Source organism: Poecilia reticulata, linkage group LG20, assembly GCF_000633615.1.
Source record: "Poecilia reticulata strain Guanapo linkage group LG20, Guppy_female_1.0+MT, whole genome shotgun sequence".
NCBI classification, from domain to species: domain Eukaryota; kingdom Metazoa; phylum Chordata; class Actinopteri; order Cyprinodontiformes; family Poeciliidae; genus Poecilia; species Poecilia reticulata.
Window position 1 is genome coordinate 18,480,118 of NC_024350.1, and position 13,933 is coordinate 18,494,050.

Below are 13,933 nucleotides of genomic sequence, written 5' to 3' on the forward strand. Positions count from 1 at the left end.
TAGTTACTACCCAAAACAGGACAATATTAAGTGAATTTTTCTGCCAATGGAACAAGTACTTCTTTACCAATATTGATGAGTTATTGACTTAAAACAAGCACTAGACCAAAAATTCTTGAGACGACGGTTTATTTGCAGTGTGCCGATTGTTTGAAGTGTCATTTTTTGGTTTGCAGGTACTCCATCGACAGGAGCAGCGACCCCGAGAAATTCTTCTACATTGAAATCACTTCTGGGATGCTGATGACGGTGCGTTCGCTGGACAGAGAGGAGGTGGGATGGCACAACATCACAGTCCTGGCCATGGAGATGAGTGAGTAGAAAATAACCCAGATTAACTCCACCAACATCAAAATGCGACTCAATTTGAAGCAGAAATACTTCCTAAAGATCTAGAACAGTCTTTCTCAACCTGTGGCCCTCTAATGGTCTGCAAGGTAAATGGTAACTTGACTAAGGGGCTTTATCCAATCATTTTTGACCACTCATCAGTATGAGCGCTTCACACTAGAGTCTATTCACCCATTAGCACACACAAATGCTCACATTTATACACCAATACGCAGCTCGGTAGGCAATTTGGGGTTGTACGCCCAAGGGCACATCAACACGTGGGAGGAGGAAGCTAGAATCGAGCCTACAACCTTCCGATCGTAAGACAACTACTCTACCCACAGAGCCACAGTCGCCCCCCCAATATACTGGTGGAAATGAAACAACCCAGGATTACTTATAGGACCAAACGAAGTATTGATGCGTCATTCACAAACAATTCAATTCTTTTGAACAGTTCTCATTCTATGCCGTGAAGAAGTCTCAATTGGTGAGCATTTTTATTTATTACTTTTTTATACTTAATAATGCTCTGCTCACACGCCAACAGCTACTGTTATTTTTATTTAATTAAAAATAATTTAATTTGCAAATAAATACAATTTATAGAAAAAGATTTTCTTTTCTTCCAAAGCAACCTGAATCTGTTTTTATTTTATTATTCTTCTAAGTTACAAAAGCTCTAAAATGTTACTAATGCACACAACACAACTTCTTTTTTGATTTTCATGTGTTTGACATTATTGGAAAGCTTAGAATCCACACGGCCTTGTTCATGGTTTTGTCATGGCCAGTCACATTCACAAAAAACCACCACAATCCTCATTAAGATGAACTAAGACAACAATAGGACGTGTTAATGTGGGGCAGTTTCAAGTTAGGCGAGTGTCTGTTAAATGGGTTAAGTGGTCCTGAAAAAGTTTAAGACTGATCTAGAATAACTCCTGTTGCGCATCAGCAAACGCACCAAGTCACCTTCATCCTTCATCCAATGGCTTTGTTTGTCTGGAAGAGTCTTTGTTTGCTCGACACACCTTAAAGGAGGCGGTAATGGAATCACCGGCTGATTAAATAAGTTCTCGCGTGGCGGCTAATTGAAAATGAGACGTTGAGGGCAGCAGCAGGAAGACCTGGTGAGGCAGAGCGTGGCAGGAAGGAGGAAACGATGAAGAGGCAGAACGAGAATCAACAGGGAGAACAGAGGGAATCCGATTGATTTAGAGGACAGACAAAATAAAGTTACACACTTCCTCCAGTTTTACTCTCAAGGATTCTGTCGCTTTTTACTCACAATGCAATAATAAATAATCTGAGAAGAAGTTGGAAAAATAGCTACGATCACCAGAGTATGATTATTATTCAATATGAATACTAAAGCACAAATACATGGATGAACGGACGGACAGGTGGATGGACGGATGCTACAAGCTTTCATTTATATAACGGATCAAAAACTTTCCATATGTTAATGTGTTAGATTTCGTTCTGGGCTTTGACTAGACCATTGTGACTGAGAATTCGGTGTAACTGAGCTTGAGCTAAGTTGGTGAAAATCCATCCTAAAAACCTTCAAACTGTGATAAAAATGTGTAAAATGTGTACAATGAAGCTTAAAAAGTAAAAAAATATACTTTTTCAAACCAATGTAAGATGCACTTTTAGTCAAAAGAAAAAAAAAATCGATTTGTATCAGCAGCAAAATAAAAAAAGGACACCCAACTTGAATGTTTTCCTGAGAAGACATCAGTAAATGAAAGAAATGTTGACATTTAAAGTGGGCGGAGCAATCCGACTCTGTAGGTCGGACACCGTTAGACCCCGTGGAGCTTTGACCTCCAGAATCAAAGTCACATTGCTGACTGATCGATCGTGTGATGAAACCTGAGAAAGTAGTTACCGCCCTCTAATTGTATTTTTATAGCCCATTACACAGTTGGTTAAGGTATGCAAATCGCTGACTGTAATGAAGAGTAATAGAATTGTGATGGGAGCGTGAGAAGCGGTAATGTGCTGCGGGTTGGCAGTAAATGAGGGGAAGATTAAGCAAGTCCCACCGGGAGCTCAACGCCTGACAGCATCTTTGTGTCTTCTGCAGATAACCCCACGCAGATCGCCAGCGTGTCTGTGGCTGTGAGGGTGCTGGACGTCAACGACAATCCACCGTCGCTGTCGCATTACTTGGAGACGTTTGTGTGTGAAAACGCCAAAGCAGGACAGGTACAGAGACCAAAGTTACAAATCTATTGGTTTGGATCATTCACACTTAGACAAGTGAGAGTTGTGTTGAACGGACGGCATCATGTGATTCTAAAAGCATCAGTGGATGCAGTTTGAAGTCTTGCCATCTCCGCCAGCTGCCCAAAGGGATTTTGGTGTTAAAGGTTGACAGAAAATTTGAAAATATGACTTTCTAATTACGTGTTATTGGAAGATACTATTGATGACACCAGCTGTAGTCTTAAAAAAGGCAAACAATAAAATAAAATCACTAATTTGTTTGCACATTAGTGGATCTTAAACAAGCTATGCAGTTCTGGTTACTTTTAACAGTAGATTAAAAAGAAATATTACCTGAAATGGTCCATAATAAGTCACTAGTAACTAATAGGCAGTAAGCAATAAATCAATGATTCGAATAATCTCTACCAAAGACTGGATGGTAAAAGTCTTCAGTCTGGTGCTTTTTTGAAGGAAAGATTTGTTTACAGAGACTTCATAGTTCATTTTATTTGTCTTTTGTTTATTTTGGAAATTTAAAATGTCTTCCAGTTCTTTTAGAATATGCTGCCGTTACCATTATATTACTGGAGAATGTTCTGTTATTTCATAATCATCCAGTGAAACTCTGCGGTTCAGAGCAGTAATCACACTGTCGCTGTGTTCCAGCTGATCCAGACCGTGACGGCGGTGGATCCAGACGAACCTCTGGGGGGCCAACGCTTCTACTACAGCTTGGCTCCGGAGGCCGCCAACAACCCCAACTTCACGCTGCGAGACAACCAAGGTAGATGATCTGAAACACTGAGCGCGGCAGCGTTAGCTGCATGGAGCCGATCCCGACTGTCCTTGCCAGTACAGGACAAACGAAGCTCCACGTGGAGCAACAGCCTGAACTCCCTACTGTCTGCTGCATTAACTGCAAAAAACTAAATCTTACCAGGTAGTTTTGGTCCAGTTTCTAGTGCAAATATCTTAGTGAACTTGAAATAAGACAAAACAAATGTAAAAGTAACTTTTTCAGCATGATAGAAGACTTTGTTTTGAGTAAATAATTCCTTTATTTTCACGAAAAAGAACTAATTAACTGTAAAATATCTTAGTACGCTATAAATAAGGCAAAACTAACTTTTCATCAAGAACTTGTTTTAAATAAAAAAAATTGTTCCACTGGCAGATTATTAGAAATAAATTGCATGATAAATAAAAAGGTACTTGACCATTTCCATCCTAATGATTAATATTTTACAGCAATTTTATCTATTATAAAATTGATCAATTTTATAATCCATTTCATTTATTGCATTGACTGTGTGTTTATTTCTGTTTTTAATTATTGTAATTGGTCGTGTTGTTTTTTTAATAGTCCCCGTGTCAAGTGTTATTAAAGTTTATTGATCTTTGAAGGGGGGCTGCACAGTGGCTCAGTTGGTAGAGCGGTTGCCTTGCAGCAAGAAGGTTCTGGGTTCGATTCCTGGCCCGGGTCTTTCTGCATGGAGTTTGCATGTTCTCCCTGTGCATGCGTGGGTTTTCTCCGGGTACTCCGGTTTCCTCCCACAGTCCAAAAACATGACTGTCAGGTTAATTGGTCTGTCTAAATTGCCCCTAGNCAGTCCAAAAACATGACTGTCAGGTTAATTGGTCTGTCTAAATTGCCCCTAGGTGTGAGTGTGTGTGTGCATGGTTGTGTGTCCTGTGTGTCTCTGTGTTGCCCTGTGACAGACTGGCGACCTGTCCAGGGTGACCCCGCCTCTCGCCCGGCACGCTAGCTGGAGAGAGGCACCAGCAACCCTCCCGACCCCACTGAGGGACAAGGGTGTAAGAAGATGGATGGATCTTTGAAGGGCAAACTCACATTATTGTGCCATTACTACCATTTTATTACTTAAAAATAGTCTCAAAACAACATTATTGTTGTTGTAATTTCTTTGCGAATTTATCGTCCAACAAAATTTGTTATTGTGTCAAAATACTCCACTCCACATTTTGCTAAAAAGTTATTTGTAATTTTAGTTTTGTCTTATTTCAAGTGCACTAGAAGCTACACAAAATACTTTATAAGAAAATGTGTTTTTGTATTAAACTTACCCAAAATCAGTGTGAAATTAGTTTTATAGATTCAATTTATACCATAATAAAGTCCCAAAAACTAATATATGATTTAATCTCCTCCTTAATCAGCTGCAGTATGAGCATCTTATCAGTGTCGGTTGTCCTAATAGCTCTGGATGCAGTAGGTGCATCTACTGGATGGAAGTCAGGCGCTTAAACCTCCACAGCTGTAACGTCCCTGAACAACCATCTGGGACTAATTACTATAAAACTGCAGATACTTCATCCCCCACAGACTCTCGGGCTGCGACTAACGATTATTTTAGTAATCAATTAATCGGATGAAAAACTGGCACATTCTGCAGATTTTTCATTTACCCATCTAAGCCTTTTTTTAAACAATATTAGAAAAACATTAAAAGTGGCACATAAATAAACAATTCAGGCAGTAAAATGTTTGCTAAAGCTAAAAAATACTCAAATACAAAATTGAATAAAAGTTCAGTCTTTGCTTGACTCAACATCAATACAGTGTAGAGCTGATCTGATTATTTTATATCTATTAACCGATTAATAACTGATAGAACCATAATAAATGAAACATTGACCAACAGTTTGATGTGTAACTTGATCAAATGTAATGTTTACTGGCTTTGTATTTTTATCAATCAATCAAGTTTATTTGAATAACACATTTGAGCAGCAAGGCGGCTCAAGGTGCTGCACATAATGAAAACAGAAAATTACAAAGTGATAAAGAAAACACCATGCAGTCAACAACTGAACAAACATTACATTTTGATAAGTGCCATCACTCAGATTCATGCACATCAAATACGTTGGTCAATATTTAATTTATCATTTCTATAATAATAAAGCTCTTTAAACCGCTTTGCTGCTGAAATGTGCTAAACAAATAAACTTGATTGATTGAAACCAAAAGTTGCTTAATAAATTTTTTTTTTTTTTTTTTTTTACATAATTTGAACCTGGTGAAGCTCAATCTGAATCTGCCAGAACTGTTTCAAATAAATATATTTTATCTTAAAATATTTTCAGAAAAAAAGGTTTATTTTATCTCAAATGCACACTGTATGTATTATTTGCAGTTTTGGTTCAATGGTTGCTTTAATTGTGTTGTTCTTCCAGCAAATTAGCTTTTTTTTAGTCTTGCCGATTGTGAAATTACTCAACGATGATTTCAATAATTGATTAATCACGATTAATCATTTCATCTCCAACAGATTCACAGTGACTCTTGAGCATCTTATGCTACAATACTGTGCAGAAATTCTTATCCAGCTCTAAAAACCTCAGAAGGTCTCCAGTAAGAAGAGATCAATTGATAGACGGCTTTATAAATGTCGACCGAATGCTGGTCTCAAGACTTTCACCTTCCCTACAGTCAGAGCTGAACCTTATCTCTGCTGTCTCCAGACAACACGGCGTGGATCCTGACGCGCCGCGGCGGCTGGTCCCAGCAGGACCAGACCGTCTTCTACCTGCCCATCTTCGTGTCTGATGGCGAGCAGCCGATGCAGACCAGCACCAGCACTCTGACCATCCGGGTGTGCAGCTGCGACCAGGAGGGAAATGTCATGTCGTGCAACGCCGAGGCCTACAGCCTGCCTGCCAGCCTCAGCAAAGGAGCGCTCATTGCTATTCTGGCCTGCATCTTCGTCCTGCTGGGTGAGTGAGCAGCCAGCGCTGCAACTTGTGCAGAACAAGTTGTTTCTTGTGGTTTTCCTTGAACAAAGCCACCAGTGGCTCCTTGAACCTCTTAATAATTTAGCGAAATATTAAAAAGAACCAGTTTCACATTTATATACAGATATTAACGCTGAGCAATTAATTGATTTCAATGATTACTCAAATTTTTGAAGATTTAATTTGAAAAAAAATCCAGATTTTCCAAAAATTAAATCTTTAAACACCAAAAATTTGATTAATTTGAATATTTCCCATCATACTACAGTAGATTTTGTTTTGTAAGGGATGATAGCTGTAATTCCACTATAATGTGGTTGTACAAGTGTAAAAAAAAATAAAGAAAATGCATCGTACAAAAATAAAAAAATTGTACATAAATATTCTGGTAAGGTTTTGTACCGACTTCCACTTTTTTATTCTTTTCACCAGTGATGATTCTCCTCATGCTTTCCCTCCGGACACATCGTAAAAAGCCCTACCTCTGCGACGAGGAGGAGAATGTGCACGAGAACATCGTACGCTACGACGACGAAGGCGGCGGTGAGGAGGACACCGAGGCCTTCGACATCGCCGCCATGTGGAACCCCAGGGAAGTGCACCACCCTCTAGGCAAGATACGGCAGGACATGATGCCGGAGATCGAGAGCCTGTCGCGCTACGTCCCTCAGCCGTGCGTGATCGGCGTGGGCAGTGGCGAGGACAGCAACGTCCACGGCTACGTGCTGGCGAAGCTCCTGGAGGCCGACCTGGACCCGTGCGCGCCGCCGTACGACTCCTTGCAGACGTACGCGTACGAAGGCGAAGGCTCGGTGGCAGAGTCGCTCAGCTCACTGCAGTCGGGAACGTCGAACGGCGACCATGAGTACGACTACCTGAACGACTGGGGGCCACGCTTTAAAAAACTGGCAGAGATGTATGGAGTGCTGGAGACAAACACGCCTCCCATGTGGTAGAAGAAGAAAGGCAAAACACAAATGAGAAGACAACGCTGGGACGCCCATATTCTACATCCGAAGGCTGGATTATCAGCAGCCTTGAAGGCCTTCAAACCTGCAGAGGCAGTCTGAGCCGGGTTTAAATCTTCTTCAAAGATGGGCTGGATTTTTGGGCCTCATGGGGCCCGGTAGAGGAACAGCTTCAAAGCACATGTTAACCCCCTCCTCGGGTCTGAAACACCCAGAGACAGAGCCTCTTTGGTTCAAAGTGTTTGAGCTGGAGATGAAAACTCCCTGCACCACAGAGATGTTTTCTTCTGAGAGAAAGTCAGTGTTTTGATGTGTTTTTGGTCCTAATTTACTCCTTTGTTTCAACTTTTATATTTATGTTTTAATTTATTTGGGTTCTTCAACTAGCACTGTGCGTAAACTTTTAAAAACATCACATATGTTGTGACAGTAGACACCTACGGTTTGCTAGAAAGGAATTTTCAATGCTTCTAAAAGTCACACTCATTGGTATAAATTACTGGATTGGACATTACGTCACTATCATGTGTCAGTGAAATTTGAAGTCCTAAAAAATCATGCCGTGCCATCATCCTCCTACTACTACGACTTCATGTCGTCTTCTTTGTCGTTTCTGCCAGTAGTAACATCCGGTTGTTGATCATGTGATTCCTGTGATGTGAAAAAAGTGTTTCCATTACAGTTTTGCGAAAGAAACTAATTTCAATACAGTCTAAAAAATGTACTTGATGCTAGCTCAAAAACCTTTTAATAAAAAAAAAAAAAGAAGTTTATTTTTTCAGAAATTTCCATGTTTCCATTAAGAAAATGTATCTTTGTAATTTGAACAATTAAGTGAAACGCACTTGACAACCCTGATTTTCTCTCAGGATTGTGGATATGACTCAAGGCACAGAAATGGCATCACTATCTAAAGAGGCTAATAGGTGATGTCCAGTCCAGTGATCTATATCAATGGTATCGTTGTATTCTCATATGGGTCTTCGATGTGTTTATTATGATGTTGTCTGTCATTTTTCACCCCTTTGTATTACGATTCCCAAACAGTTTTCTTGAAAGCATAAAGAAGTTGCCATGAGGCAGGGTGGAGGTTTATCTGGACAGAAATCTGAACGAGCACACGACCAAGTCGCCTTTCGTTTCCGATCCCACCGCCGTGCCAAACGGAGTCCGACAGCGGAGAGGCTCCAACCGTCACGTTGCTTTTCTCCAACCGTTTGGGCTGCAGGGACACTGATCAACCTGCAATAAGTGCCAAATGTATAAAGAACAAAAAGACTTAAGTAAAAAAAAAAGAATCCAAGAGAGACGGAAACACCAAAATATGAAATAAGGATTTTAGAAACTGAGAAAGATGTAAAAAGTGCTTTTTCATTATTGAATTGGGCAGATTTACTTGAATTCAATACGGTGAGTCATACTGCACCAAGTGGTATGTGAATGTAGATATTTTTTGTATTCTTGTTAATAAAAGCTTTTTTAAAAAATGTTTGTTGTTGAACAATAATTAAGCTAAAGTTTAGAGTGAGCACCTCCATAAAAACACAATACCAAGAGAAATGACATCAGCAGTGGTGTTAGGGGGTAATTGGGCAATTATTTGAAGTTCAAAATGTACCCAGTCCAAAACTTTTTAATTATACAATCAAAGAGGTATGAATTATTACTCCTTGAAAAGCTCTTGGCTTAGTGTTAGCACTCTTTGGCCTTGCTATGAATGAGCGGTCTGCACAAAATGGAAATAAAATGGAGTGGCATCAGGTTATAGCGGTTGTAGGATTTCTCTTTTGTTGTTGGTAAAAGACCACAAGATATTGCTCCTGTTAATGCTAAACTCTTACATATGTTTTGGTTGCATCTACCCAGAATGCAACCAGCAACCAGCAAAGCTAATTTAGGAGTGGTCTCCAGTCCGCTTGGCGTTCACATAGGCATCCAAACTGCCCGAGAGTTCATTTCAACCGAATCTAAACCTAGGTTTGTAGGCAAATCAGAGATTGCTTTTTTGGTTGATTACGCATTCAGACCTCCCCAAACAAAACAGACTTTTCTATAAAATGCACTGGAGCTGGATCAAAGCGGACCAAACAGGGCTTGTGTGAATACCTATTGGGATTAAGAGGTAAACAAAAACTTGGTTGGTTTTGTTAGTCAAGAGATGCTGAGAACATTCAGAGTAGGTCTGATCTTTAAACGTCTGACATGAAAACAGTGTTACCTTTTAGGAGATTTTAAAATGCTTCATTTTGAGGTAAATTTCTGCTGGATTTTGATGTCATTTGCTTGTTTTTGCTACTGTACCCCAATGGCAGTATATGGAAAAGAAAGTTGAACTGTTTTATATTCTTTGAATGTCATTTTGTAGTTTCAAAAAACTGTCAAAGACGAGGAGGAGGATCTGCACTCACTTCTACTGCATTCTCATCTCTTCAGCATACATCTCTTGTCATTTTTCAGCACATAGAGCTCACATCCCAGAGCCTCTTTCCTCCTCACTGCCTTTCTCTGCGCCATCCAGCAGTATAAATTAATCCCTTACATCCAGATGCAACACCGCGGCATCCTCTCCTTCACATTTGCCCCGCTGTCGACTTCTCCCACGGCCATTTCCAGGAAAGAGCTTTGCCACCGAAAGGCTCTGTGGGGCTAATTTTGTCTTAAGCTCCACTGCTCTCCCTAACAGACAATGGAGCTCAAACGCTTCAAGATAATAAGAAGCCTTGCAGCTCTAATCCTACTGAGGGTAAACCGCGGCAAACCCACTGAATCATCCCCTAATGCCGAATAGAAAAACACTTCGCTCTGCTGGAAATTAGGGGGCGGAAAGAAAACCCTCAGGCTCTGGAGAGAAGAGCAGGTCAAGCCAATCTGACACATGAAGAATGAAACGTATATTTGTAGACATTTTTCCTCCAAATATTCTCTTCCTTCTAGCAAACAAAGTATTAGTTTGCACATCTCACAGAAACTGTCAACCCTGCCGGTGGAGGGTTGATGATTTGAGCCGATTATGTATTCATAGGACAATGGCACCTTGTGGCGTTTTCTCACCAGTAGATTTGGTTCGATTGGGGACCAAACTTGCAGTTTGTTACATTTTCAGCTGCTGCGGTTCTCTTTCACGCCGCACTGAGTCAAACCAATCAAGCTAATTGAAAAAGCTGTTCCTCTCCTTGCCTCTGTGGGGCGCTGCACCAAGAACCCCTCAAGAACACAACACAAAAACCTCTGAAGACGACATTGAGTGCAACTCCCTTCTTCACAAAACGTAAACAAAAATGGAGTGCCGTCAGATTTTAGTGGTTGGAGGATTTCACTTTTGTCTTCCCCCGCTAGCGCTAAACTAGCATGTTTGTTTTGGTTGTATTCTCCCAAAATGCCCGACTTTATTAGTGACTTCAAAGAGACATAAATATTCTGTAATTAAGATTCGCTGATGAATTAAATATACATGTAATTTTTTTCTTGATTTGTTTGATTTTTGTTTCTTAGGTTTTTGTTTCCCCCATAATGCTAATGGAAGCTTAAAATATAGTCAGACACATTTTTATTTCTTATTTCAGCTGTCAGTCCTCACTAAAAAAAATAAATAACGTTTACCATCCATATATTTATAGATATAAATGTGCTGTAATTTAGATTAGTTTATGAATTAAAAATAATGTGTATATATATATATATTTTTTTTTTTTTTCTTTTAAGTTTTTTTCCTAATAAAATATTGTTAGTTGAAGGTCAAAATATGGACAAACATTTCTTTATTTCAGCCTTTTCAGTCCTCAGACTTCTGTAGATAACCAGATATAGATTTCCTATAAACGGCTTCAGTCTCTTTAGAGTTTGTCCTTGACATGTCTGCTCTGTCCTTCATCTGATCTGAGCAGGACATTGAGACAGAAATAAATGTCTGAGCAGCAGCAGCACCTTTTTGTAAGACTCTGAACTCCTGTGCTTTAGTTTGGGGGAGATATTAATATTTGATTCTGCTAAGGCAGTGCCCTGCGGCTATTTCACACAAATTAAAATCCCATTTCCTTTCATTACATGAGAACTTAATTCTATTAGTTCCACGGAAAAACATTTCAGCAGTCAGCGGCGGCCAGGTCTGAGGAGGCTTTAAGGGGCGAGAAGTCCTGATAAAGTGCTTCAGAGGTCAGCCGCCATCGCCGGGTGAAGGAGAGGGCGGAGGATTCGCCTCAGGCTACACCATCAAACAGGAGGATGAAGAGCAGGAGCTGTCATCATCGGTCTGGGATTACAGGATTTCACAGGGGAGTTGCCAGCAGACGTCATTCTGCATCCTCCAAGCACTTCACAGGAAACCAGCAGCTGCATGAAGCTGCATGAAGCCGCTCTCCAAGATAAATCTTTATCTTCTGATTCACCTCATTCAGAAAGTGGAGTTTTACCGATTATTCATTCCAGTGGGAATCCACATTCATCAGTAAAGCAAAGATCTTCAGAAAATTCAATCTCAATGTTGGGAAACAACTGGGTCTGCTCAGATACCAAATTTGATAAATTGTCGCAGAAACGTCTGCAATAAACTTTTCATATTGTTGTTTTGAGACCATTTTCAACTAGTTTAATGGTAATAATGGCATAATAATGCAAGGACACATTTTCAGATTCAGAGATCAATAAATTTTAAACTAATTAATCTTTAATTTTTTGAGTTTCAAAAATCAAAATTTTAAACTTTTGGTGCTGAAAACTTCCCACCTTTTTTTCTAGAACATTTTCTGATGTTAATCTAAAAATTTCAGATTTTTTTGACAGAAATATACTCCTTTTTTTCTAGCTACAGTAACAATAATCCCATTTTACACATAACTTTTTCAGGCAATATGATTTTTTTTTTCTAAGAATAGACTAACACTGACTCTGAATATTCTGATTTATTTCATGTCACTTCTCCGAGTAGATTTAGGCAAGATTCAGTTTCAAAAGACTCCTAAACAACAAAGATATTTGTCTTCAAAAGAATCAACTGAAACATGTGAAAGAAATAAAATATTGTTAAATTACCTTTGTTTTTTTTTATCTAGTGTAAAAAGCTAAAATAAAATTTTTCCACAATCCATTTTGTCTTCCCCGTTCTTCTCAACAACTGATCTAAATGTTTTGCTTTTTGAGCTTTCCTAAGATCTGCTGAGACAGAGCAGCAGTTGTAACAGCTGGATAAACCTGCAGGTCTATCTGATGGATAAGTCCATCCACTGAAGTCCGGATAAAGCCGGATTTGGGGTCAGAAATTGCTTATCTAAACAGAGAGCTGTATGACACCTGCTCTGAGAATTACACATTTTTGTTGTGAGCGTAGCCTCCTTTAATCTGTCACGCCACCCATCCAGCCTCTGTGGTGCATTGATTAAGGCGGAGAGGCGTAAACAGATCGATGGCTCTCGGGGAGGCAGACATGCCGGCTCGGATGCTAGCAGTAGCAGCTGCTACACAAATATGAATCAGGTGTTACTGACACTGCTGAGATACTGTAGCACCAGTAGGAATGGTTTACATCAAGAGCTACATTCAGCTCAAGGGTATACGAATGACAAAAGGTGCAGAAAAATATATATATTTGTTGGAGAATCGCAATTCCTAATCCTGGGAATTTTAATATAAATTCACTTTGGTTATACAAGAAAGTCTGCATTTTGTTTAAAGGTAAAGTTTGAGATTTCTAAAACATAAATGTGCTAAGACTGGGTGTTTCACAATAAATGTATCTGGATGATGAATTGTCCCAGAAGTTACAATAATCTTGTTTTGATAAAATAAACTTTAACTTCTATAGACAATGACATTTTTACTTAAGTAAATGTGATTAAATTAAGGCTTCTAATATTAGTGAGTGCAAAGACTTTTTGGAAAACAAAAATAGCTAGCTAGCTAACATATTCTAAATGTTACAAACTTGCATGTTTCATGCTAATGTAATATTTAGCCAGTTGGACAGAGTCTCATGGCAGCAGATGTTCACACCAGACACTAATGACGTTACCCAGACCGCTAAAGGTCATAGAGTGATGGAAGCAGAGATGACAAATGGAGAAAAGAGGAAAATAGGCAGCTAATGTCACCAATGCAAGATTTCCTGACACTGACGTTTATTCTATTAGCCGCTTGGCTGATGGAAAAAACTAAAAAAGAAAGGAAAAACTGCTTCCAACAGTGCAAGGTACCATGCTGAAATTCAAAGTCCAGACAAGCAACAATGCTAATAGCTGCAAAAATGCGGAGTCTCCACAATAGTTTTGGAAAACAACAAGTGAAAACAATTTGGAAAAGAAACATTTTCAAACAGAGGGACTGCAAAGGGATGGCATACAGACACGTTGACATGTCCAGAAATTTTGCGCATGTGCAGAACGTGGCAAGACGAAAAGACAATTTGCTTACAATCTCATTAAAATAAAGCCTGGAGATGTATGCATTATTAATTTAAGAAGCGTAAAGAGTAGATGAACCATGACTTCGAGACCAGCAAAAAGAAAGTACATTGACTCTCTTAACCAATGTTCAAGAGAAAGAGAAATCAACAAAATGGCAGTCAGGATCGCCCGTATGAGACAGATAATGAATAAATGTCTAAGAATGTGGACAAGCTGCCTGCGATCTACTTAGTGAACACGAAGTGCGTGTAGCTTCAAGGC

General features: G+C 39.5%; 1 protein-coding gene across 2 annotated transcripts in view; it reads left to right on the forward strand.

Moving 5' to 3' along the window:
* LOC103456703 (cadherin-20) overlaps positions 1–8,768 on the forward strand; it is a 97,566-nt gene extending 88,798 nt beyond the window's left edge. For both annotated transcript variants that reach the window (XM_008396410.2, XM_008396411.2), the window contains exons 8-12: positions 177–313; positions 2,429–2,550; positions 3,220–3,337; positions 6,040–6,291; positions 6,742–8,768. In XM_008396410.2, the coding sequence (XP_008394632.1) occupies positions 177–313; positions 2,429–2,550; positions 3,220–3,337; positions 6,040–6,291; positions 6,742–7,265 (1,153 nt within the window). In that variant the 3' untranslated portion in view covers positions 7,266–8,768. The remainder of the gene's footprint in view (positions 1–176; positions 314–2,428; positions 2,551–3,219; positions 3,338–6,039; positions 6,292–6,741) is intronic.
* The last annotated feature ends 5,165 nt before the right edge of the window (positions 8,769–13,933 follow it).